Source organism: Carassius carassius, chromosome 42 (genome assembly GCF_963082965.1).
Source record: "Carassius carassius chromosome 42, fCarCar2.1, whole genome shotgun sequence".
NCBI lineage: Eukaryota > Metazoa > Chordata > Actinopteri > Cypriniformes > Cyprinidae > Carassius > Carassius carassius.
The window spans coordinates 16,274,859-16,302,555 of NC_081796.1; the positions used below are offsets into that span (position 1 = coordinate 16,274,859).

At 38.0% G+C, this 27,697-nt stretch overlaps 1 protein-coding gene and 1 long non-coding RNA gene across 9 annotated transcripts in view; one reads left to right on the forward strand and one right to left on the reverse strand.

Annotated features, from left to right (window-relative positions):
* Positions 1-27,697, forward strand: part of LOC132123823 (extracellular sulfatase Sulf-1-like) — a 123,046-nt gene that overhangs the window by 84,398 nt on the left and 10,951 nt on the right. For 7 of the 8 annotated variants that reach the window (XM_059534510.1, XM_059534511.1, XM_059534504.1 and 4 more), the window contains 9 exons: positions 12,969-13,197; positions 14,751-14,990; positions 15,782-15,933; positions 18,005-18,174; positions 20,388-20,538; positions 20,626-20,801; positions 21,359-21,487; positions 21,790-21,846; positions 24,219-24,354. In XM_059534510.1, coding sequence (XP_059390493.1) covers positions 13,029-13,197; positions 14,751-14,990; positions 15,782-15,933; positions 18,005-18,174; positions 20,388-20,538; positions 20,626-20,801; positions 21,359-21,487; positions 21,790-21,846; positions 24,219-24,354 — 1,380 coding nt within the window. In that variant the 5' untranslated portion in view covers positions 12,969-13,028. Of the gene's footprint in view, positions 1-12,449; positions 12,579-12,968; positions 13,198-14,750; positions 14,991-15,781; positions 15,934-18,004; positions 18,175-20,387; positions 20,539-20,625; positions 20,802-21,358; positions 21,488-21,789; positions 21,847-24,218; positions 24,355-27,697 lie in introns of those variants that run through there. The other variant, XM_059534507.1, reaches the window with a different exon arrangement.
* LOC132123788 (uncharacterized) lies at positions 11,362-11,874 on the reverse strand. The gene is made up of 2 exons (XR_009426684.1): positions 11,664-11,874; positions 11,362-11,633 (listed from the first exon to the last, which is right to left on the reverse strand). It is a non-coding gene; the product is annotated as an uncharacterized LOC132123788 (long non-coding RNA).

The following is a 27,697-nucleotide window of genomic DNA, read 5'->3' on the forward strand; positions in this document are numbered from 1 at the left end:
CTCCACAACTCTGTAGGCTTTGACACTGTGGATGGAGCAGTGAAGTCCTGGCTGATTTTAAAAAAAAATAAAAAAATTTGCAAAATACCAGCCTCTAAAAGCTGTGGCTAAGTAATCATTTATCTCCCAATGGCAATAATCACCATACAGAAATATGCAAACAGCCTCTGCAGAAACTGTGTGTCCTGTGCATCTCTGTATTCAAATAGCCTGCCTTTTGCTATGTATAATTTACCAGATGATTACCCAAGTGAGTGAGGGAAGCTTCACCCAAAAGTTTAAATTCTCGTTCACTCACTTTCATGTCTTTCCAAAATCTCCTTTCTTTTGAAGAACAAAAACATAAATAGGAAAAAATGTTTAAACATTTTCATTTTTTTCTCCAATGAAAGTCATGTTTTAAATCCTATTGACTTTTAATTGTATAGACAATTTCTCTCTCTCTCTCTCTCTCTCTCTACAGAAAGAGAAAGCTATACAGGTTTGGAAGTTTTGTTTTTCATTTGTGAGTGAACAATCCAATCAAAGGTACTTGCAAATCCGCATTAATTGACAAGATCGTGAGACAGTTGTGATGTTTCAGGACACCTAGTTCAGTGGTGTCTGTCAGGTAGTGGGATACTTTGAGCGTCGTCCTGTAAAAAACACTTTAATAGCATTGTTAAAGTAAAAACAAATCTTGCCTTGGCTTGGACTCTTTGTTAATTAAAAACACAACTGTCACAACCAATAAACTGTGAAGTGTTCTTAATGCTGATTGTTCTCCATTGACTTGGCTTCTGTACAGGCTCATTCTATGGTGAACACGGAGTGCGTGAAGTCTGTAGTGAGGGAATGGAAAGGGGGATTAGCCCTCGAGTCTCTCTTTGTCTATGGAAACCTTCCATTTATGAATGGCTGACTCACTATTTAGCAGTGCCATCTGGTTTGATTTATACTTGTTCTTGGCTCACGACAGACTCTTATTTGCAATGAAGATGCACAAACAACTTTGCCGAGGTGAAGGACGAGTTCTTGCATGGTGCTCTGGTTTAAAAGGAATTATTTCAAGCTGACAGGGATCAGGATTTTCATTTTAAGTGATTTTAGAAGCTGATCGCACATGTTATGAATGCGGCTTTGCCATATTCGTCTTCCTGGACGAAGGACTGACAGAAACCAGACTATTTGTGATGCAGTCTAGATGTTATAAAACCCAGCACGATTGGAAAGAATGTGCCGGGTCATGGCATTCTGATCTTTATCGTGTGGCCTCTTCCTCAGGAACTCATCTATCCTTACCTGTGAAGGCTGTGAATTCAGCGGTACTAATTTCCGAGAGTCTTTTGAGAGTCCAGGTGCTTGAGGTTTGGGTTAACCACCCCACATTACCACGTGGGTCAAAGGGGGTTCAGGGCACATGAAAGTATGTGGTCTGGGCCTTCACCACAGGCAGCAGTGGCGGCTTTTGCTTGCCAAGAACCTCTGAGCCGCTGTCTCTGATAGCACTACATGGTAGAAAACACCGCTTTGTGTTTAGGAAGTGGGGGGGTGGGGGGGTGGGTTCGTCTTAAAATGCATGGACGAAGAGAGAAAGCATAAAAGTACAGATTTTGGATCACACTGAAGGACCCTGGTCTTGTCATCCATTAATCTGAAAATTGCACCTCTTTCATATGGGGCTATATTTTGGCAGCTTTGTGTCAGACTTGAAAAGTCCAAGAGTAGCCTTTTTGTTTTGCTCCTTTGAACCTTTGAGACCTTTTTTTCTTAATAAGTCCCAAATATTAGTCCCCCAGCTTAGTACTGATTAGTACAGTAGAGGCTAATTTACTGGGTAATTTCTTCTAATCCCTAAAAACAATAAGGGCTGGGACAATGCTTGCTCTGGTCCTCGTCTGTGACCCAGAAGAAAGCTTCCTTGCAGGTCTACAAAGGCAAGGCACTCAGCAAATATGTGCAGACCATGAACCATAGTCTTAAGTTACTGTAGTTGAGGTTATAAAATTATTATGCATTTGTTTATCAATACATTTTAATGTATTTAATTTATTTATTGGACAGTATATTTTCATGCATATTTTTATATTTAGATTACTTTGCTGTCATCTTGTCCTCATACTTCTTAATAATACACAAATGTGATCTGTAAAATATTTTGGAATGAATATGTCTTCCATACTTTCAAATATGTTCAGTATTTGGCATTTAAAATTTTATTTTATTTTATTTATTTTTGCTTTGTTTCTTTTTTTCTTTTTTCTTTTTTTTTTGTCTGCTTTGTTTCGACCCCAAAATAGAAATCATTATTGGCTTAACAGTATTTTTCAGAATTTTAATATCAGTGCATACTCAGAAAAGCATGTTCTAACAATACTATTCTCCTTTTTTGTTCATTGCAGGATTTGGAGTACTTTAGTTCAATGTGGTTATCTGGGTATCTCCAGATAGTATCTCCAGATATTCACTGTACTTTAATATAAATGACTTTTAAATAGATGCATAATGTTTAAATCCAGTGAGTTGGAAGTACTTTTTGTTCTGCACATTACAAACACATTGTCCAAATAATAGTTTGACTAAGCCAGAGGAAGTCGCCAGGTTTTCCGCTGAAGGCATCAGATACAAACATCACATCATTTTTGCATACCAGCCCAGTGTTGATTCAGTGCTAGAGAGTCATGGAAGTGTGGAAGCTTTGTTTCCCATTATTCAAGGAAATGGAGGGTAGCAGGTCTCTTTTTCGTAGGCAAAGGTTCAGTGGAGGACTCGCGTATCAGATAAAAGCAAAGTAGTGGTTTATGTTCTTGCCAGTGCCACCAACTGGAACACATTTTCACAGTAATGAGGATAATTAAAACAAAATTATAATTCACAATCCTTTTTCTTCCAGGGAAGAAAATAGAAGAGCTATTTTGGGTTGACTGTATTCTAAAATTACAGTGCTGGAATGGGGGTGAATGTGTCATCTTTGAGGGCAGAGACCGTTTAATCTCATGATTGAGCTAAATAGCAACATATTAGCTCTTCATTTTGTATGGGGACTTTTTCTGGCTGGAGTTATTAATTTTATTTTCAAATTGCTGGAGGCACATCACACAATACTTCGTCTTTTAGTGTCACATGAGAATGTCACAATGATTCGTTTAGCACTTTAATTTAAATACTGATGCTGAAATGTCAATCTAATTTCCACCATATAGACATAAAACAGATGATGGAAAGGAAGCATACGTCTGAATGAATGGTTGAGGGAATTCTTTATGTACTTTCAGGGCCTTAAGAGGTTTTCAAGAGATCTGGGACTGTGTGTGTGTGTGTGTGTGTGAGTGCACATTCTGGTCTGACTGGACCCTGCCATCCCCAGCACCAAGGGTTTGTCTAAACAGCGCCAGTGTTTGCACAGTGCTGTCAGGGTGACTGGACTGACTATCCCTCGTGCTGCCTGTCTAAAAGCCACTCTATCCAAAAAAGCACTTTGAGCCCCATTTGAGAGGCAGCCATTAAATGCACAGTGATGGAGGAGGGCAAGGTTTTTCGTTCAACAGCTCCTTTTTAGATACATATGGTCCACCTCCGAAAATTGAAAATTGTTTACTCCCCTTCATGTTGCTTCAAATCCATATGACATTATTTTTTCACGTTGGTATCAGTCATAAGGTGACAGTTCATAGTGATCACATCTGTCAAGGTACAAAAAAATAACTATAAAGACAAGGTAAAAGTAATTATACGTTTTCGTACATTATTGTTATTGTAAGTAATTTTTGCAAATGTCATCAGAAGGGAGTACATTTAAAAACTTTTGAATGTCAGATTTTGCCATTTTTAATTGAAAATAGCTTGTATCATTTACTGTACATTTTTGATGTAAAGTAATTTGTAATTGAATGAGGAAGACAATAAACATTAACAGAGCCATTTTCAGCATACTGGACTTGTTAAAGAGTGAATGTGTGCATATTTTAAAAGGAAATCATTATTTGCAGGTCGTTTGAAATAAGTTGTGGTTCTTTTACTGCTTTTTTAACTCCTTGAAATTCCTCTAAATCTTTTAATTATTTAATTTCCATTACATTTGCGACCATACCCATTTGTTTTTGTCCCCACCAATGTCAAAGAAATGGTTACATCCTTGCTTTCTTATAATATGATTTTGCTTTACGTCACTAGTCCGGAAGGGATTTTCCTTCTATCAAGTGGAGTAGCTATTGTTAGTTGGAATATGTGAATACATTGGCCTCGAGTTGATACTGTAAAACCAGAGCTGACTCTAATTTACTCATTTATTTCTTGACTCTCAATAGTCTTTGTCACAAGTATAAAATAACTATTGAACTCGGGTCAATTAAACTGCCAAGCAAAATTATCAAGCCAACTGAATGGCATACGACGAGGGTCATGTGCATATATGCCATAAAATAAAATTGCTTTACCTCATGCATTAGCATAAAAACTACAAGACTTAATGCCAGGACATGGGTTTGGGAAATGAAGCATGTCTATTGAATATGAATGATTACACCGAGTCATCTTTGCTGGTGTAGAGTGAATGCCATGCTGTGTAAAGGGGTCAGTTTGTAAACCTGTGACTGGCGACCACAGCACAAGGGCAGAGGTGTCAAGTAACAAATTTCAAATACTTCGTTACATTACTTAAGTAGAAATTTGGGGTATCTATACTTTACTTGAGTAATTATTTTTCAGCCGACTTTTTACTTCTACTCCTTACATTTTCACGTAAGTATCTGTACTTTCTACTCCTTACATTTTAAAAAAAAAGCTTCGTTACTGCTATTTCATTTCGGCTTGTTTTCATTCCGGCTTGTCATCATTCAAAAAAAAAAAAAGGCATATCCAGATAAATCGCGCCATCCGGATGGAGTGAATTGGATTGTGGTTGGATGAGAAGGGTCAGGGTATATTCTGGCAAACCGTTTACCAATCACGTTTCTCAATCGGCAAAGCAATCTGTGGTACACGCCTCTACCAACACACGATGGGTATCTCGCGAAGCACAATGAATGTTCCTCCGTGTTTTTTCAGCACTAGATCATAGAAAATACGAGGTTTGAGAAGTACAAGGCGGGGCAACATTTAAAACATTTCAAAGTTAAAGTTCATGCAAAAAGATTTTAATAGACAAGTTTCAATCAAATTTTTATGGTTTATGACTATAACAAAATCCAGTGTTAAAGCAGAGCGCAAACAATTATTTCTGGAACATTAGAATACTGTAGAATCTATCCAATTTACGCTCCCTTCCGCATATTCATCGGTCATAAAGAACACAATTTTTTTTATAACGATCACAGGTATAGTTACAGTATGTCCAATAACAATACAACACGATATAATAAAACTCAGAGATGGTTTAAATGTCCTTTGAAATCACGCTAACCTCTTGTTTTGGTATGTGGGGCATTTTAAGTAGATCATTAGGCTAATTATTAAATACTATGTCTGTCTATCTATCTATCTATCTATCTATCTATCTATCTACAACACGCATAAATACATACACACATACAATACAAAGAAAACAGAAACAAATAGAAAGAATTGAAAAAGAATACAGAAAGCTAGTGTTGGAGGAAAAAAACAAGCAGTTAGAATAAAAAAATAGATAAAATATAATTAGAATAGACAGTGCTAGAGTTCTAGGGTCAAAGATGAAAGAGATGCGTTTTTAAATGTTTCTTGAAGATGCATGTAATATATATTCAGCTTTGCAATATAACAATTTTAAAGTAATATAATTAAAAAGGCAATGGTTGACATACTGCAATAATGTTTGTAATAGTATTTTACCTGACAATTATTGTATCAGTTAAATATATTACACACTTTCATTATTGTGAATTTATAGGATAGAACACCTTTATTGCACAGCTGTACTTTGAAATTTAAGATCTAGTAGCAATACACACTTACAAACAGTAGTGCACATGTAAAAAAATATGCACAGAACTATGAAGTTATATATTTACATTATTTTAACAGTTACATTGCAATCTGTACAAAAAAAAATATTCCTTGGGTTACGTCTAATCCTACCATCAGCTAATCTACTGCTGTGTGCCGTTCTTCAGTTATCAATTACTTAATATACACTTAGTAGGCCTACTGTAAATCCATGGCTTTATCAGATCTCGTCGGAATTGGCGACAAGTGAGCAGAATTCTGCTGCCTATTTCCTTAGGTTGGAAAGGCAACAAGTGAAAAATTATATTCAGCAACTATGTATTGATAGGAAAATAACTAATTTCTTTAAGATAATTGCAGTTTTTTTGTGCTTTAATGATTTATATTCTTCCAAATTCTGCCAGCAGAATTTTTTTATTCTTAATTCTCACATAAAATAAATGAATATCCTAAAGAAGAGTGTCGTTTTTGTGAAGAATCAGCATAAAATCAGGGTTTCATCCCAATCGTTTTTTAATTTAATTTTGAAATCTGAAAAATGGAATTAATTTACTTCAAACCTGCACTCACCAGAAATGAAATCAGTGTCAGAAATTTTCTTTCCCATTAGGGGCAAATAATTTTTATTAACCATTTAAACAGAATGTCGTATTAGGCCTAAATACAAACCCGACACCCGGACATTGTGAATAAAAACAGAATGCAATGAAGTGGAAGTTTCAAATTTCTAAATTTTATTCAGAATACAACATAGATGACATATCAAACGTTTAAACTGAGAAAAGGTATCATATTAATGGAAAAATAAGTTGATTTTAAATTTCATGGCATCAACACATCTCAAAAAAGTTGGGACAAGGCCATGTTTACCACTGTGTGGCTTCCCCTCTTCTTTTTATAACAGTCTGCAAACGTCTGGGGACTGAGGAGACAAGTTGCTCAAGTTTAGGAACAGGAATGTTGTCCCATTCTTGTCTTATACAGGCTTCTAGATGCTCAACTGTCTTGTCGCATCTTCCTCTTTATGATGCGGCAAATGTTTTCTACGGTTGAAAGATCTGGACTGCAGGCTGGCCATTTCAGTACCCGGATCCTTCTTCTATACAGCCATGATGTTGTAATCGATGCAGTATGTGGTCTGGCATTGTCATGTTGGAAAATGCAAGGTCTTCCCTGAAAGAGACGACGTCTGGATGGGAGCATATGTTGTTCTAGAACTTGGATATACCTTTCAGCGTTGATGGTGCCTTTCCAGATGTGTAAGCTGCCCATGCCACACACACTCATGCAACCCCACACCATCAGAGATGCAGGCTTCTGAACTGAGCGCTGATAAAAACTTGGGCTGTCCTTGTCCTCTTTAGTCCGGATGACATGGCGTCCCAGTTTTCCAAAAAGAACTTCAAATTTTGATTCGTCTGACCACAGCACAGTTTTGAACTTTGCCACAGTCCATTTTAAATGAGCCTTGGCCCAGAGAAAACGCCTGCTTCAGGATCATGTTTAGATATGGCTTCTTTTTTGAGCTAAAGAGTTTTAGCCAGCAATGGCGAATGTCAAGGTGGATTGTGTTCACCCACCATGTTTTCTGGAAGTATTCCTGAGCCCATGTTGTGATTTCTATTACAGTAGCATTCCTGTATGTGATGCAGTGCTGTCTAAGGGCCCGAAGATCACAGGCATCCAGTGTGGTTTTCCGGCCTTGACCCTTACGCACAGAGATTGTTCCAGATTCTCTGAATCTTTGGATTTGCACTGTAGATGATAACTTCAAACTCTTAAATTTGTCTCTGAGAATCTACTTTCTGATATTGCTCCACTATTTTTTGCTGCAGAATTGGGGAAATTGGTGATCATCTGCCCATCTTGACTTCTGAGAGACACTAGCCACTCTGAGAGGCTCTTTTTATACCCAATGATGTTGCCAATTGACCTAATAAGTTGCAAAATGGTCCTCCAACTATTCCTTATATGTACATTTAACTTTTCCAGCTTCTTATTGCTACCTGTCCCAACTTTTTTGGAATGTGTAGCTCTCATGAAATCCAAAATGAGCCAATATTGGGCATGATATTTAAAAATGTCTCACTTTCAACATTTGATATATTATCTATATTCTATTGCAAATAAAATATAAGTTTATGAGATTTGTAAATTATTCCATTACTTTTTTACTCACAATTTTTACAGCGTCCCAACTTTTTTGGAATAGGGTTTGTATGTATGTGGTCCTTAATGTTAAATTCTTAAATGATAATGTTAAATTAGAATACATGTAATATGACAATAGCCTGTTACCAATTAAATCAGTATTAATTAAGCCTTCAGAGATAGAAGCAGTGTCTGAAGCTGCTTTTAGATGTAGTAGGCCTGTTTACAGTTTAATGCTGATCAGACGGCTGTACATGCCTTTACATAGCAATTACAACTGTATAATGAAATGTACCACTCTATACGCTTACTGTGACTTTGGTTTGATGACGTCAAGAAAATACCCCCCACCCATTCACATCTGAAAACTACTACTTACCCATGTCACACAATGTAACTGTAAAAATAATGTAAATATGTAACTTCACATAACTCTGTACATATTTGTTTACATGTTTGCATTTAAATAAAGAAAACTCTTGACCCTCTACCTGCTCGCTGTTCGTTTTCTAGCTAGGCTACTTGTTTTTCGTATCGAAATAGATATTGTAATTTATTTATATAACACACACACAAATCTTGCTACTTTAACTGCATTGGGCTAACCGAGACTTGTCATAGCATTTGCATTTTATTGCTCTTTTGTTCGTTTTGACTGCTTTTATTGATCTCATTAGTAATACAAAAATCTTCTAATATAAATGTTTTAATTAATGATCTACTTAAAATGCCCCACATACCAAAACAAGTGGTTAGCATGATTTCGAAGGACATTTAAACCATCTCTGAGTTTTATTATATCGTGTTGTGTTGTTATTGGACATACTGTAACTATGCCTGTGATTGTTAAATAAAAAAAAAAAACGTGTTCTTTATGACCGATGAATACGCGGAAGTGAGCGTATATTGGATAGATTCTACAGTATTCTAATGTTCCAGATATAATTGTTTGCGCTCTGCTTATAGTCTGCTTATATTTTGTTATAGTCATAAACCATAAATATTTGATTGAAACTTGTCTATTAAAATCTTTTTGCATGAACTTTAACTTTGAAATGTTTTAAATGTTGCCCCGCCTTGTACTTCTCAAACCTCGTATTTTCTATGATCTAGTGCTGAAAAAACACGGAGGAACATTCATTGTGCTTCGCGAGATACCCATCGTGTGTTGGTAGAGGCGTGTACCACAGATTGCTTTGCCGATTGAGAAACGTGATTGGTAAACGGTTTGCCAGAATATACCCTGACCGAGAAGTATAAACATATTTCCGACACCCTATTGGTTTGTACGCGATCCATCGCACCTGCACATGACACAAATCACATCACACCCCAGCCAGGACATAGCCAATGTTGGGTTCGTTTATCAAAAAAATATATTTCTTAAAAGTAGAGTTGGGTATGGGACCAGAATCCGATCGCCTCAGTCAGTCCCCTTAAATTTCAAATGAAACTGGCGTCAGTCCGGTCTCCTCTCCGTCTTTCAGCGCACTCTTCAATCCGCAGACTAGGGATGGGCGATACCACATTTTTTCCATGCGATACGATACCGATACTTTTTGTTACAATTTTAACGATACCTATACCAATACCGATACTGCTTATAATTTTAAAAGTGTATGTGATTTTTCAAAATAATCTTAATTTAATATATATATATATATATATATATATATATATATATAAATTTGCAGTTACCATGGCTACAAGAATGATGATTTGTGTTATTGTTAAAACCATGGGTAATTTTCGTAAGGGAACCTAAAAAAAAACATTCACAGGAATGTGCCTGAAAGTGTTAAACCGGCCTCATTTTTACCTAAATGTTTTATCATTTATTTTGATATACAGTATATTAAAAATGTATAAGGTGTGCATTAGCTGACACCTTAATGAACACATTACAATTGTTTTATGACTGCAAGTCTTTCTCCTCAAATGCTATTGAGCTTCAAATTTGTGTTTGAGCCCATGTGAGCCCTTTACCCAGGCATAGATGTCCATCCATCAATTATGAACATTCCGCTGCAAACATGTGGTGCGAGCGGTCGCGAGCGTGGATGGGAGAATGGTGCAGGTTTTTTTTTGTTTTTTTGAGCAACTGGGATGGAGCCCCCTCTGGGATTTGGTGCCCTACGCAGACTGTGTATTCTGCGTATAGGGAGCGCCGGTACTGCTGTCATCTTTCGCGCAAGTCGCGACCGTACATGTCGTTTTGTGATGGTGAATGGCACATTGCACTGCGCGCAGCCGCAGACCAATCGGTGTTAACGTCATACCACCGCGTCCGCGAGACCTTTTCTTTTTATATCATACACACACCGTCCCGATTGGCCTGCACACACTGCTTAAAACATTTAGTTATAAAGAAATTATAAATATAATTAAGTATCGATACTTTGCAGAAAATATCGATACCAAAATAGAAGCTTCTGAGTATCGATATATCGATACTGCAGCATCGATATGCACATCCCTACCGCAGACCGCGAGCGGACTCATAGAGAGTCAGAGGACACGAGGTGTGTGTTTATCGATAGATTGTTAGAATATCCGTATATGTGCAGTTCTTTGTCATAAATACAGTTTACAAAAGGTCACGAGGGAGCATTCGGTTTCTCATCTACTGTCTGTAAAGTTATCGCTTGTCACACCACAGCTGTTTCCTCCAGCGAAAATCTAGCCCTTAACACATATGAACAAACACATACTTTAATTACACTTATTTAAATATACTTAATCTAATCATACGTACTTATACATACACTACTGTGCAAAAGTCTTGGGCACGTTAGTATTTTCACCCAAAAGAATGGTGTTCGGCCAGGTATTTATATATTTTGCTGTAGTGTGTCAGTATAAAATAACAGTTTACATTTCCAAACATTCATTTTGCCATTGTCAAACTGCTTGTGCATTCAAAATAGCACCAGATTATTATTAATATTAATGGCAAACTGATATTTCCTTGAAAATACTAATGTGCCTAAGACTTTTGCACAGTACTGTACTTTACAAACGACATTGTTGCTACTTTATAAAGAATGAGCATACAGTAATTCACAGAACTGATTAAAGACAGTGACAGACAGCACTCATCTTAACTAAATATCAGAGTGACTGAGATACAATAGAAACATTATGTGTGGTTTTGTATTAAATAATGACCCAGATTGTGAAATACGTGAAATACATTTATTAGCCTTAGATTAAGGGAAGCATAACTTGAGAAATGAGAGCATCCAAGGAGCGTGGGAAAGCTATGGATTTATTTTAAATATTTGTAATGTTTTTTAATGTTATCCATTGTTTTTTTTTTTGTGGTTCTTTTTTCTAAGTATCGGTTCAGGCACCGTTTAGGCGCCGGTACCATTATAAAAGTATCGAAAAGGCACTGGACCCTACTTAAAAGTTATTACTTCTCACTGGCTCATTTACCAAATGGGTGCTTTCTCTTCGTCCTCCGCAAATTAAGCTACTGTAGGTAGTTCGGTAGCGAGACGTTTTAATAAATTATCATTTGTGATTGACGACGCGATTGACAATGTTGTGATATCTAGGCTATACCAACTTTGTAACTCGTTACCCCCCCCCCCCCACACACACACACACACACACTGGACATAGCAGACGTATGTAGCAAATACAGGAAGCTATCAATCTAGAAGGTATCAGGATTATGAGTTATTTTTAGTTTTTGATTAAACACTTGGATTAATCATTCATTTTGACAGCACTATAATGTTTATTGTAAATAGACAACCATACAAGAGTAATTGTTACTAAGCCTGCACCAATGTTATTGTCCATTGCCTTTGCAGATTCCTGCTGCTAAGCTTGGATATACATTTACATTCCATTAAAGGTTATTGATGACATACCTCTGAAGTTTGACTTTTTGCACCACTACAATACTTATAGGCAACTAGTCATCATATGTTTAGTCCTTTTAATGTATTTGCATTGTACTAAAGTGCATTCATTTTCAATGGGCATATATGCGGCTGAAACGGGTAGCCTATTGCATCCCAAATTTTTCAACATGAACATTTTAATATAACATTATAGTCGTCATGGCCTATGGCCTTTAGAAAAATGTTTTTTTGAGGAGGTGGGGTAGTGCACAATAGGCCCCTGTGGCACGGCCTAAGCTTTTGTTCTTAATGGCATTTTTTTTTTTCCTTACATTACTTTTTCTTTTATACTTTAAGCAGTTTTTTAAACCAGTACTTTTACACTTTTACTTGAGTAAAAACCTTGAGTTGATACTTCAACTTCTACAAAAGTCTTTTTAAACCCTAGTATCTAAAATTCTACTTGAGTAATGAATGCCAATACTTTTGACACCACTGCACAAGGGTTAATGTAGCGGAACCCTCTTCTGGCTTGTCTGCATACACGGAGAGAGACACTCAGGTCTTTCTGACTTCAAGAAAGTGTCTGTAAATATGAGTACTGAACTAAAGTAAACATATTGGGCGTATGACTCCACATGTGACACTACTAAGCTAAGAACATAACAGGTAGGGTTATGGAGTGTTTCAGTGATCAGTAAGTTACAATTTTACAAAAAACTTTTGAGCTGGTGGTTTTAAAAGTATCTTTTTGTACATTTATTTTAGTGGGTGGACATCCTACAAATGTGTTGAACTTTCAGTGCAAGGGTTGAGATTTTCTATAGTCTGTTGCTGTTCTTGTGGATGGATGTGAAAATAGATGACACTGAGCTTAAAAACAGATGCAAATAATTTATTAGAGGCTGCCGACAAGGATCATGAGTTGTTGTTTGTCTTAAGAAGGAAGGAAAAGTAGTTATTTTTAGTCTCTCCAATTTGTGTCAACCGTAGTAATGTTTGTTTTAAGCTTTTTAGAAATCCAGAAGCATTAACATCTCTTTGCTCGTTTCTGAACAGATTACGTTGTGAGGATTCCAGCCTTCTGATTCCTGTTCGCACTCCCCGGTTTGCAGTCCCATGATGCAGCTGGTGAGCCTGGCCTGGATGATGGTCCTGGCCACCCCACTGGTCTGCTTTGGTTTCACCACACGTGGTCAGGGCCTGCGTGGGCGGGTTCAAGGTGACCGACGAAACATCAGACCCAACATCATACTCATCATGACAGATGACCAGGATGTGGAGTTGGGTGAGTATACCAGATGTGATTTATCATTAATGGTCCACCTGTACTGCAGACAAATGAGGTGGAGACCTCTCTTGAGGCTTGCAATATTACGAATCAGCAAGTAGTTTGGAAAGTTAGTCTAGAGATCCTCAAAAAACGTAATGATACTTTGAGGAACATGTGAATGGAGCTCTAGACCAATATTTATTTTTTTATTCCCTCACTGATTTGGGTGTTTGAATTTGCACTATTCACTTCAATACTTGTGAGATGGATATCTTTAATAATGATAATAAGAATAATTTACTTATTTTATTTTATTATTTAGTGGTGTTTCAAGTAGTGTTTGTTGACCATTTCTATTATGGCTTAAATAATTACTTACTAAGCATTCTAAAAATCAAGATATGTTTACTTGAAGCAAAATTATTTTTCTTATTGAGTTTTCTTATGAAAAATTTATAAAAATCAGTCAGATTTTTACATAAAACAAGAAAATTATCATCCACTGTGGTAAGAAAAGTTAATGTTCTTTCCCAATTGGATTATGTGTATTTTTCTTACCACATTGGCAGATGTTTCTCTACTGAAAGGAATGACTTCATTTATTTTGTTGAATTGTTCATACTTTTTCATTTTGATTATATGAATGAATATGAATATTTACATGATTGTCTGTTCTGGAAAACAAGACAAAAATACAAAGTATGAAAATCACTCATAGTACTCTACTGGATAGATTATGTGGAAATGTCCATATACTGGTCCATGCTGGTTTAAGGTAGCACTGGACTGGCTGGTGGATCACCATAACCAACTTAACTGATGGTGCTGATTGACTGACATTATGACTTACGAAAGTCGGAAATGTTTAATCTTGATCTTGGAGGGTTATGTTCCTGCACAATTTGGCTCCATCTACCTGGTAACCCTGAAGACCTCGATTAGCTGGTTCAGTGTTTATTTCTGGTTTAAGTTAAACCAAGGCAATCTTGCTGGTTAAACTAGTTAAAACACCTTGAGAAAACACCGGCATTCAAAACATGTGCTTGTGACAGTCTATGCAGGGTTTTTTCAGCAGGTTTGTCATTCGTCTTTTGTAGGAGATCTATTTAAGTTTAAGTCATTCATTATTAACTCGGCCTTGGAAAGAAAAGTCTTAAGCCTTCTCCTGGGAGCATTAGCTTGCTTGCTTGTAAGTCTTCTTGATCTGCCAACCAAGTCAGTCTTGGTATCGAACCCATTTTGGTAAGCCTTACTGTTGTCACTGGATCAGGTTCCTTTCTCTGAGAGCATAACATCCAATAGGTTTCAATCTCAGACTGTCATCATAGGTTTGACCTATTTCCTCTTTTAATGTTTAATGGCTCCCCTCAGACATCTGAGAGGCTAAGGGCCTTAGTCCTGAAACCACAGCCAGTCGTTGCATTACCACAGAACTACAGGGATCCTTCTCCACATCAAACCACTATTAGGGCTATTTTTGACATCATGTTGTATATTAAGACATGTTGCGGTTTTAAATTATTGAACGTACATTACTGAACATTTATTTGTCTTGCTTGGTGTGTCAGGCTCATTGCAGGTGATGAATAAAACTCGCAAGATCATGGAGGACGGTGGAACCTCATTTACAAATGCGTTTGTAACTACGCCCATGTGCTGTCCATCACGCTCTTCCATGCTGACTGGGAAGTATGTCCACAACCACAACACGTACACCAACAACGAAAACTGTTCCTCGCCTTCCTGGCAAGCTCAGCATGAGCCGCGCTCCTTTGCCGTTTATCTCAACAACACTGGATACAGAACAGGTAAGAAACAAAAGAGAAACAGACGAGCCATTCTGTCATTTAGAATAACTTTTATAATATATATAGTTTTATAATAGTTTTTGTAACAATAGGAAAAGTCTGTCAATTTCGATAATTAATTTGTCCTTGCTAAATAAAATACTTTTTTTTTTCAAAAATCTTAGTGTGCATTATTAACTTTTTTGTGTAATATTAATCCATCAGTTTAAATATTGATATTAAAATAAAAGACCATTTTAGTTTGATACTACAATTTTGCTGGAAAAAGAAATGTGTATAATAAATTAAAAACAATGTTTAAATGCTTAACCTTAAGGTCTTCATGAGGGGAAAAAAAGTGTTCTGCAATTTCACTAGAATTTTACCTTCACATTTGTTCCTAGAGGTCAAATAAGAGTTTAACAGGAATTTTCAATTTGTCTGATTTGTGGAAGCTAAGCATAGAGCTAAACGTGCCAATAGCCTTGTGCTGTGTGACTTGAGTGGCAGCACGTTCTGACCCCGAATACAAGGGTTCAGGCCTCACCACTGCCTGTGGTTTCCAGCTGATGTGTTAGTCTACAATGAACTCTCCAGGGCAGACTGGCTGCTTGCCCAGCTCTTCTGGAAGATTTGTTGGCTTAGCTTAGAGGGGAAAGGGTAGAGGAGACATGTATACAATGCAGAGACAGACATTTACAGGTATTATTCAAAGGCAGTGTTATGAGACGCTTGTAAATTATAATTTTAGACTTTGTGTCGACCTCACTGAACATAGATTCATGTTTGTTTTTCTTTATTTTGTCCCACAGCTTTCTTTGGGAAGTACCTCAATGAGTACAACGGCAGCTACATCCCACCTGGGTGGCGCGAATGGGTGGGGCTGATCAAAAATTCCCGTTTCTATAATTACACCGTCTGTCGGAATGGGAACAAGGAGAAGCACGGCGGGGATTATGCCAAGGTATGTGCTCCTGGTAACATAAGTTCACAGCCCAGTCAAAATGCCAAAGATTTCTTTTAAACTCTGTTTACAGTTTATGTTCAATTGTAGGCAACTACTTTCAGGCCTCTAATTACATAAAAAAATTGGGTCTGTTAACTCCACATGGAATGTGGTTAGGTTAAAGGGGGCATGGGGAGTTACATCGGTGTCTTCTGAATCATCAGGTGGTTACACCTGAAAAAAAAAAACATGGTAAAAAAGAGTCAATGTCCTGGGTGCAAAGTTCCTTTTGGAAACAACTACAGTTCTGATGATTTGACTGGTTGGACATTTGGACTAAGCTCAGATTGGCTTACTTTTCTTACCATTTTTGCAGTAAATATTATGTCATTTGTACACAGTTTTTAAGTCAACATTTTAGCACAACATTTAATAAGCCAAGGTATGCAAATTTAACAAGCAATGCAGTATATAATACTATACTATTACTGTATGATACTATATCATAGCCATGGTTCACAGTACGCTGAATGGCTAGATGTGAAGTGATAATGGCTTTTGCCATCCTTGTGCACCTTCAATATGAGCAAAGTGAAAAAATCCAAGTTTAAAGGGTTTAATTTGACATGGCCACCTTCTTTCTCTTGAGTGTTTTGGAGCTGTTGTCAAAACAAGCTTTTGGAGTTTCTCCGGTAGCCTGTTTTTAGGGAATGTGGAATTTTTGCTGAGGTTTCATGGTTTTGGCATAAATTGGCTTGGAGGCGGTCTTAGGGATGAGCAAATAAATATTTGGACTGTTAATCGGATGTCAATTACCTGCATGAATTACCACAAGTGGAGAGGCACAAGAGGGTGAAGGTTTCTCCATGAGGTTTACAGAAATTTTGTTGCTACAGTAGGTGTTCGAGTGGTTCCTGGAGACCATTAGTAACATTTATGTTCCGGTTAACATTTAGAAATGTAATCCTAAAAAGGAATCAAGTAAGCAGAGCTATGAAGGTTTAGAAATATTTCCCCAAAGTTTGCACCAAAAATTATTCTCATTGTTGAAGAATGTCACACTCTTTATATTAGCTGTAGACTTTTAGTCCTTTTTAGTCAATAAGTAAGAATTTAGACAATAAGAACACAAGAATGTGTTGCAAATGCAGAGGTTCTGCAATCAGTCAAAGATCTTTAATGTATTAGTTATGTATATATATATATATATCTATCATCATCATCATCATCTTCTTCTTCCGCTTATCCGGGGCCGGGTCGCGGGGGCAGCAGTCTAAGCAGAGAACCCCAGACTTCCCTCTCCCTAGACACTTCCTCCAGCTCTTCTGGGGGGACACCGAGGCGTTCCCAGGCCAGCCGGGAGACATAGTCTCTCCAGCGTGTCCTAGGTCTTCCCCGTGGTCTCCTCCCAGTGGGACGCGCCCGGAACACCTTCCCGGGAAGACGTCCAGGAGGCATCCGGAACAGATGCCCGAGCCACCTCAGCTGACCCCTCTCGATGTGGAGGAGCAGCGGCTCTACTCTGAGCTCCTCCCGGGTGACTGAGCTTCTCACCCTATCTCTAAGGGATCGCCCAGCCACCCTGCGGAGAAAGCTCATTTCGGCTGCCTGTATCCGGGATCTTGTCCTTTCGGTCATGACCCAAAGCTCATGACCATAGGTGAGAGTAGGAACGTAGATTGACCGGTAAATCGAGAGCTTCGCCTTGCGGCTCAGCTCTTTCTTCACCACGACAGACCGGTACATCGACCGCATTACTGCAGAAGCTGCACCGATCCGTCTGTCAATCTCCCGTTCCATCCTTCCCTCACTCGTGAACAAGACCCCAAGATACTTAAACTCCTCCACTTGAGGCAGGAACTCTCCACCAACCTGAAGAGGGCAAGCCACCCTTTTCCGACTGAGGACCATGGCCTCGGATTTGTATATGAATAATATTCAATAATCGAAATAAACGGGGAAAAAAAAACTTCTTGTTGATCCTAGCTTTATTCTTTCAAGCTGTGAAAGAAGCATAACCATGTGAAGAGCATTCACTTTATGCATGATTTTTTTATTATTATTATTATTATTATTCTGCATGTTCCAGGACTACTTCACTGATCTGATTACCAACGACAGCATCGGCTATTTCCGAATGTCCAAGAGCATGTACCCGCATCGGCCGGTGATGATGGTGATCAGTCATGCAGCGCCTCATGGCCCGGAGGATTCAGCACCCCAGTACTCCGAGCTCTTCCCAAACGCTTCCCAGCACATGTGAGTGACTCTCAGAGCAATCAGTTACACTCTGCAAGACAATGCTGAACTCCACTGAATTCAGTCTATCCTGTCTGAGAGATTGTTGAGTCTAGATATTTTTATTACTCTGTATGTATTTATAATAGGATATTCCAAGGGACACATTTTTAATAGAACAGTAGCATTCCAAGCAGATCACTTTCCTATAAATTTTAAACCATTATAATTTGGCTTGCAGGTAAATATAAGTTTTTAGCTTTAGGAATTTTTGTGGCCTCATATTTTTGGTAATGTCATTAAAACTCTTAAGAGATGGCCGTATACTGAAATGCACTTCACACATGACTCCACCACCCTGAAACTAGAGTGATTTATCATCCAAGTAAAGTTCTGGCACATGCCAAGTAAGATGATGGGGGATGAGATTTTTATGATCTTCACTCCGGGTGCCAAGACCTTGTTGGGTTCACTGCACTATCATCAGTTTCGTGGCTAAGTTCCTATTCCACAAACAGTGTTGTGGCAACAGGCCATCCATCTCCAAGTCCTTAACATCCCAGGCATGTCAGGATCCTGGTCAGGGCGACATCACACTTTTGTCCCTCAGGCCTATCCATTTCTTTCTACTTGTCTTCCTACACAAAATTCTGGCACTTCTCATATCAATCATGCCTTTCACTATGTAGGTTTGGGGAATGCATTGTCTTAGAAGACCCTTTTGTGTTATTAATATCTTTTTAAGTGCATGGGCTCTGAATAGATCACACTTGGATACCCCAGAGTTCACATCGGTTGGCAAGTCGCTCTGGTGCCGAAAGGGTTGCCTGGGAAGTTGTGCCAAATATACAGGGAAACAGATGGCAGGCACAGGTTTCATTCTGGATTGCTGCAGCAGGGTTTTAGACACTTTTTGTGTTTTATTTGTTTTGTTTTTTTTATTTGTGTTTTATTATCATCGGCGTAAAAAAGAACACATACTTTCTGTACTTATGTATTTACTTTTATTTATATTATACATATTTATTTTACTAAAGTTATAATATATAAATACATTTTTTAATTATTTTTTACTTAATTATATTTTATTGAAGTAAAATATATAAATTAATAAATTATTTATACTTTTATTATATTTTTATTTCTTTTTGTATTTTATATTTTATTAAAGTAGTTAAATGTACATAAATTGATAAATAATTAAATTATTTGTTTTACCTATTATTATTATATATTTTTTTTTTTAATAGACTCTACTTCATCTGTCTTTGTTCTTAATTTGCATAATAAAAAAAATCATACTAGGTGGCCCTGCTAGAGTCATTATGTAAAAGTTAAATAAAGCCACAGATGATTTTCTTGCCAGTCTGGAAGAAAAGCATAATGTAAGCCTGTGAGCTTTTTAATGTGGTAATTGATACAAATAATCTCAAAAGCATGAAGTCTGCATTGCTGTTTTATCTCAAAGACAAACATTCTCTACCCTACTTTGTGGCAGGTGTCGAATCTGGACTAATTCCATCCTTTGACCTCCAAATTCTAAATTTGCTCTACCTACGTACGTATGTGAAGAGCCAGGTTTCTTTTGTGTGGAGTATTAGTTTGCCTCGCTAGCTGGGTGAAGAGTTCAGTGAGCGGACAAAGGCGGACTGAGGAGGAGAGGGCAGAAGCTGTCCACTCAGACAAAATGGAGCTTTCCTGTGACCATCATTCATTATGACACTAGGCACAAGAGTCTGGTCTGGAAAGCAAAAGAAGGCCATGTCTTTCAGCTGTGGAGAAAAGCCAACTGCAGTCAACAGGTGGCCATCTCATAGCCGTAGCTCCACAAACAAGTCCGTAGCCTCCTGTTTACCCAGCTTTTAATTCTCAACTTCAAATGCAAATGAGTTATAGCGCTGTCGTTGCTGGACTTATTACAAACTTTATTTTGGGCCTGAAGGCTGGGGAAGCTATTATTTTTCTTAAGCATGTGCCAACCCTCAAGCGATTAAACGCTGCCAAGAAACCCTGAGACTCTCAGCATGGTGTGAGGAGAGATGGAGAGCGAGCTCAAGAAAAACACCTAGCGAGGAGAATTAGTATGTTTCCGTGGAGGGGGAGGGCAACTACTGTTATTGATGCTTGTCAAATAAGTTATACAACAGGCAGCTCCAACAACCACAAGTGGTTGTGAAATGGCAGACAGGTGTGTGTGTGTTCCTCACAGTGGCATGTTGTGCTTATTCACGCAGAACTCCCAGCTATAACTACGCACCAAACATGGATAAGCACTGGATCATGCAGTACACCGGCCCGATGAAGCCAATTCACATGGAGTTCACCAACTACCTGCACCGGAAGAGGCTCCAGACGCTTATGTCTGTAGATGACTCTGTGGAAAAGGTCAGTGGTTTATGCGTTCCTGCTCCAAATTTTGGGTATTTATTAGACTTTGTATATGAATGGAAAGTAAATGTGTTTACTTTACAGATATATAATGCCCTGGTCGATACCGGGGAGCTGGATAATACCTATATCATTTACACAGCTGATCATGGTTACCACATTGGCCAGTTTGGCCTGGTCAAGGGGAAGTCTATGCCCTATGATTTTGACATCAGAGTACCGTTTTTTGTCAGAGGTCCTAATGTGGAACCAGGGGCAAGGTAAAATCAACTTCTATTTGTACAATATAATTACTTTCCACACTTTATCTGTAACTGTATATTTCTATGTTAAAATTTTATTGACACTAACTAAAAAATAAAATAACAATTTACAATTGTAATATTATATATTTTAAATTATATTTCTAATTCTAATTTTATTTATTAGCATTATATTATACTATAATGCACATTTTGCAATTTTCACAAATTAAAATATATAAATGTATATATTTGTTTTATATATTTATATTTATATATTTAATTATTAAAATGAAATACTCGATTTAAAAATAAATGTAACTTTCTATACAATTTCACACTTGAAAATATATTTGTATAAAATTATTTATTAATGTATATATTTACATTTGATATATTTATGTATGTTAAAAATATGTAAATATACTGTATGTGTATGCACAATATATATAAAGTGTTATTAGCAATAATGTAGTATAATACATGTCGTATATAGAATTTCTTTCACAATACACATACTGTAACATATAAAACATAACATAAAACATAACATAACATTTTGTGTTACTCCGCAGGAACAACCATCTTGTGCTAAACATTGATCTCGCACCCACAATCCTGGACATAGCTGGCCTGGACACTCCACCTGATATGGATGGCAAATCTGTCCTGAAGCTTCTGGAGCAGGAAAAGAATGGGAATAGGTGAGCTATCCTCTCCATGAACACATTCCCAGTGTAATAAATGGTTGCGCAGTATCTGTTTATTGCTTTTAATTCAATTAAGTTGAGTTTAACAGTTTGTGAACATTTGGAGCACATTTATAAGGGGTTTCTGGCAGGTAAAAAATGCTGGAAATGCTCTGGGGTCGTTGCCACTCATGATGGCAGGAGATATTGAGCAGATTAAGCAGCCATAATATAGGCCAAGCTAAACATCTGCTTATGGTATGCAAAATACACAAAGACTGAGAGCGAAATAAAATATTTATATTTTCGTATTGCAGATTCAAGCCCAACCGGAAACCCAAAGTCTGGAGGGACACATTCCTTGTGGAGCGGGGGTAAGGCAAACATTATCCCCTCTCTTCTCAATCATACTATAAAATCACTACAAAATGAATGTGTAAAAATATAAATGTAAAGTATAAATTTTAATTGATTTATTTTGTACGGGAGGCTCACCGCATGCAATTCAAACCGTTCCAGAATTTCACTGCCAATAGATAAGATCAGAAGTACATGTTATGATTTTATGAATCCATTGCACAACCATCCTTCTTCCTTGACGTCTCTTGGTTCAAGTTCACCTAAAAATGTGGGAAAATATCACAAAAATATTCTTATTTATCCAAAATACCATTAACAATCACTACAGCGTCACTGTAAGTTCAGACATTCTTCGATCAAATATGTTCTCAGGAGCTCAGCTATTCAGATGACAGCTTTAGACTCTCATTATCAGATATGTTTCAGTAACCTAGGACACTAGGAAACCTAGGAAACAATCCTTCCCCAGGGGAAATATATGATATTACCAATGGTATCAGACTCAAATTTGATATGTGTGCATAGCATTTCCCTTGATTTCTGTGACTGATGTAAGGAATTTTGGTATGGTATTGAGGTTACTCTATTTAACTTATGCTGCCTTTGTGCGGCCATTGCACACAATCTCTATATATTGTATCTGTGGCCGTGGGCACAACCACTCTGCTGTCTCAGTCTAACATTCCTCGTGTCACTCACAGGGAGCTGTCAGTCTGTGTAATGGCATATTACCACTCCCACAGTTAGCCCGTGCTTTGTTTGTGCTTAAGGCTAAGTGAAAGAAGGTTTTTTAGGAATGGCGCAATCATAAAGCACATCGTTGATCAGTGCAGGCTGTTGCTTCTGTGACTCAGTAACTGTTGTGTATAAAGCCAGATCACGGACTCGAATCGTGTTTATACAAAAATGCCATTAATTCAACCTGTTTTGCACTGTTATGACAGCTCTCATTTTGTTAGAATCAGATTAGCAACTACTTCATTAATCAGCTTTAGTGAAATCATGCAGAACACTTCACTTCCCTTACAGGCGGAGGTTAATTTGGGCCGGAATGATTCGTAATGTTCCAGCTCTTTTTATATATAAGGTTAAATCCAAGTTTTAAGTGGGTGTGAGAAGATGACACAGCTAATATTTAAGTGTAAAAATGTACATGAACAATTAAATATGTATTATTGAGTTTCATAAAATACTTTAATTCAGGCTTTTTGATGGATTGCATTCATTTCTTGACTAGGCAACCAGAATCACCAGCTTTTTAAGTTCTCTGAGTTTACAGAATCCTAATTCTACCTTTTATGATTTGTTTTTATGAATTGGCTTGATGGAATAATTCACTCAAAAATTGAAATGTGTGAAAATGTACTCACCCTCAGGCCATTCAAGATATAGATCAGTAGATCAGTTTGTTTCGTTACTGGAACAGATTTGGAAAAATTTTGCATTACTTCACCTGCTCACCAATGGATCCTCTACAGTGAATGGGTGCCGTCAGAATGAGAGTCCAACGGCTGATAAAACAATATTGTATAATCACAATAATCCACAAACTGAATGTTCTGCAACAAACAAATCAATTATTAAGACATCCAAAACAGTTTCAAATAAATGTCAAAAACAGTTAAAGCACCTTAATGAGAAAAAAAAAACTTTTCAAGGTTTTAATTGATGGACTGGGGTCATGTGGATTACATGTAAATTATTGTGCTGTGTACGTGTACATTCTGATGGTACCCATTCACAACAGAGGATCCATTGGTAAGTAAGTGATGTAATGCTAATTATATTCAAACCTGTTCAGATGAAGAAACAAAACACAGTCACACTTTAGTTTGGTGACCAGTTCTGACTATTAACTAAATATTTTCAAATTTTTTCCTCAATGAATACTAACATAGTTATTAAATTCCGGCATGAAGTCGGATTAAGAGATCTAAAACTTGGTCATGCAAAATAAGGCATTAAGTGTTTTATACGAGCTTATAAACAGCCAATATGCCAGAAATGTGCATTCTAATAAGCAACGATTTAATAGTGACAATCAGTCCCTAAACTAAAGTGTTACTCAAAACCACATCTTGGATGGTCTGAGAGCAAGTAAATAAAGCAAATTCTCATTTTTGAGTGGACTATTCTTTTAACAAATGTCTTTTTTTATCTAATGGAACTAACTACAGCTAGATCCAGAGGAAAGATATATCATGGGTCTGGGCCACATTGTTGTTTGTGTGCTGTGTAAGCTTTAATGCTCTCCACATATTAGTTATGAGATGCTGACCTGGGTGGGGCGGCCGACTATGCTTTCCAGGCTTCCGAAACTTCAGTAAAGCTGCCAACATTTTTAAACGTGGCCTAGCAACTCACCAAAGCACATTTGTTATTCCAGCAAAATCCTGCGCAAGAAAGATGACTCAGGAGGCAACTTGGACACACAACACTCCAACAACTTACCCAAGTACAAGAAGGTGGAGGAGGTGTGTCAACAGGCAGAGTATCAGACGCCCTGCAAACAACCAGGACAGGTACAAAGTCAAATAAACACATGAATTACTGTATATATATTTTTCCTTTATGAATTTGCATGCATATGCACAATATTTGCTATCAGAATCAGAATCAGAATCAGAATGAGCTTTATTGCCAGGTATGTTCACACATACGAGGAATTTGTTTTCGTGACAGAGCTCCGCAGTGCAACATAACAGCGACAGAACAAAAAACACAATAAGGAATAAAAAATACAAAAAAATACAAATAGGTGGGTAAGGATTGACAATATACAAATTGACAATGTATGGCAGGTATATTAAAATGAGCATTTATGTATGTACATGTATATTATGTGGAAAAGTTTTAACTGTACGCTAAGTATGTGTGTTGGATAAATAAGTGTATGTGTATAGAAATATAAATATAAGTAGTGTATTGTGTTCCATGTATGTACATGTATATTATGTGCAAAAGATTTAAGTGTACGCTAAGTATGTGTGTTGGATAAAAAGTGTAGTGTATATAAATATAAATAGTGTAGTGTGTCCCACAGTTATTATCAGCTGTTCATAAGATGGATTGCCTGAGGGAAGAAACTGTTCCTGTGTCTGGTCGTTCTGGCGCTCAGTGCTCTGTAGCGTCGACCAGATGGCAACAGTTCAAAGAGGGAGTGTGCTGGATGTGAGGGGTCCAGAGTGATTTTAACAGCCCTTTTGCTCACTCTGGATAAGTACAGTTCTTGAATAGATGGGAGGGTTGTACCGATAATTCGCTCAGCAGTCCGGACTACCCTCTGTAGTCTTCTGAGGTCCGATTTAGAAGCTGAGCTGAACCAGACAGTTACTGAAGTGCAGAGGATGGATTCGATGATGGTGGAGTAGAACTGTTTCAGCAGATCCTGTGGCAGGTTAAACTTCCTCAGCTGGCGAAGGAAGTACAACCTCTGCTGGGCCTTTTTCACAATGGAGTCAATGTGAATGTCCCACTTCAGGTCCTGAGAGATAGTGGTGCCCAGGAACCTGAATGACTCCACTGCAGTCACAGTGCTGTTCATGATGGTGAGTGGGGGGAGTGCAGGGGGGTTTCTCCTGAAGTCCACGATCATCTCCACTGTTTTGAGCGTGTTAAGCTCCAGGTTGTTGAGAGTGCACCAGACAGCCAGCTCTTTAACCTCCTGTCTGTAAGCAGACTCGTCACCGTCCTGAATGAGGCCGATGAGTGTGGTGTCATCTGCAAACTTCAGGAGCTTGACAGAGGGGTCCTTAGATGTGCAATCGTTAGTGTACAGGGAGAAGAGCAGTGGGGAGAGAACACAGCCCTGGGGAGCTCCGGTGCTGATTGTACGGGTGCTGGATGTGTATTTTCCTAGTCTCACTAGCTGCTGCCTGTCTGTCAGGAAGCTGTTGATCCACTGACAGACGGAGGTGGGCACGGAGAGCTGAGTTAGTTTGGGCAAGAGGAGGTTTGGGATGATCGTGTTGAAGGCAGAGCTGAAGTCCACAAACAGGATCCTCACATAGGTCCCCGGTCTGTCTAGGTGTTGCAGAACATAATGCAATCCGATGTTTACTGCATCGTCCACAGACCTGTTTGCTCTGTAGGCAAACTGAAGAGGATCTAGCAAGTGTCCAGTGATGTCTTTGAGGTGGGCCAGCACCAGTTTTTCAAATGACTTCATGACTACAGACGTTAGAGCCACAGGCCTGTAGTCATTTAGTCCTGTAATTTTGGATTTCTTTGGGATAGGGATGATGGTGGAGCATTTGAAGCATGTAGGGACTTCGCACAGTTCCAGCGATCTGTTGAAGATCTGTGTGAAGATGGGGGCCAGCTGGTCAGCACAGGATTTCAGACAGGCTGGTGTAACGCAATCTGGGCCTGGTGCTTTTTTCCTTTTCTGCTTCCGGAAGACCTGGCGCACCGCATCCTCGCTGATCTGTATTGCAGGTGTGGGGGAGAGGGGGGATGCAGGAGGTGTGAATGGTGAGAGCGCTTGATTGGAGAGGTGTTCAGGGTGGGTTGCAGGAGTTGTGAGTGGTGTGAACAGTTGTTTGGAGAGGCATTCAGGGTTGGTTGCAGGAGTTGTGAATGGTGAGAGCGGTTGATTGGAGAGGTGTTCAGGGTGGGTTGCAGGAGTTGTGACATTGAATCAAACATTCAAGTGGTCTCAACCTGGACCTTGTTTGCTTTACTAGGGGTTTTACCAGAGTGTTTATGCACTAAGAAATGCTTTTTGCCCCAACCTTAAATCATGATTGAACACATTTATTTGCACCTTCAACACGAAACCTTGAAGATTGGTTGTGTGTCTCACAGTCAAGTATGAGTATGAGTGGTGCCACTGTAATTGAAACCGATATTTACAACAAATTAAAGATAATTAGAGATTGGCCATAGCTTTCTTTCATCAGCACAGTGTGTGCCTGCTCCAGCAGACCCTCTGTGGCGTGGCAATGAACCAAAGAGGGCTGAACATTACAAATTGGTACAATTTCAGGTAGTGTAAATGCAGACAGTATTTCAAGGACTGTAGTAATGCAAACCAGATTCTTTTTTTGGTCAAGTGAAGTGTTTGCCTGCAACACTTTGACAGGAAAGTTGATTGAATGCAGAAAAGTTGTTGGAATAACACATGGGTTTCAGTCTTCTTTAGTCCAGTCACCTGCCAGAACAAAGTTGAAGACGTTTTGGAGAAAGATCCTTACATATTTACCTATAGACCTCAAGTCTTTACTAGTCAACATGAAATCAGTGTTGATGCCATTTGTATCTAATAAAAGAACCTTAAGGCACAGCAAAACATCCAAACATCGGGTCAGTAAGAATTTTCTTTTTTATATACATTTTTGAAAGAATTCTCTGATATACTATAAGATAATTATCTTATAGTATATCAGAGACTTCTTTCAAAAATGGATGTTTTGGTAACACTTTAAAATAGATAACACCTATTAGTTGCTTATTAGCATGCATATCACTAGATTATTAGCAATGTATTAGTGCTAATTAAGAACATATTAATGCCTTATTCTACTTATCCCTAATCATACCCAATACCTAAACCTAACAACTACCTTACTAACTATTAAAATAATTTATTGAGAGAAATGTCATAGTTAATAGTTAACAAGTGTTACCTATTCTAAAAGTGTTACCGATGTTTTTAATAAGTACGGCAGCATTTGCTACTGCCGTTGTTTTCCTGTGCAATCCACTATTTTGGAGGCCTGCCATGGTTTAATTGTTGAGCACAGACAAAACTTGTAGTTATGGTCTACTGCTTCCAGCTCAAGTCTTAGCTTGAGTAGAGTAGCAGTATCTGTTTTTCAAATATACTCTTGCTTTTTCTTTGACTAGTGGGAATGTGTTGAAAAA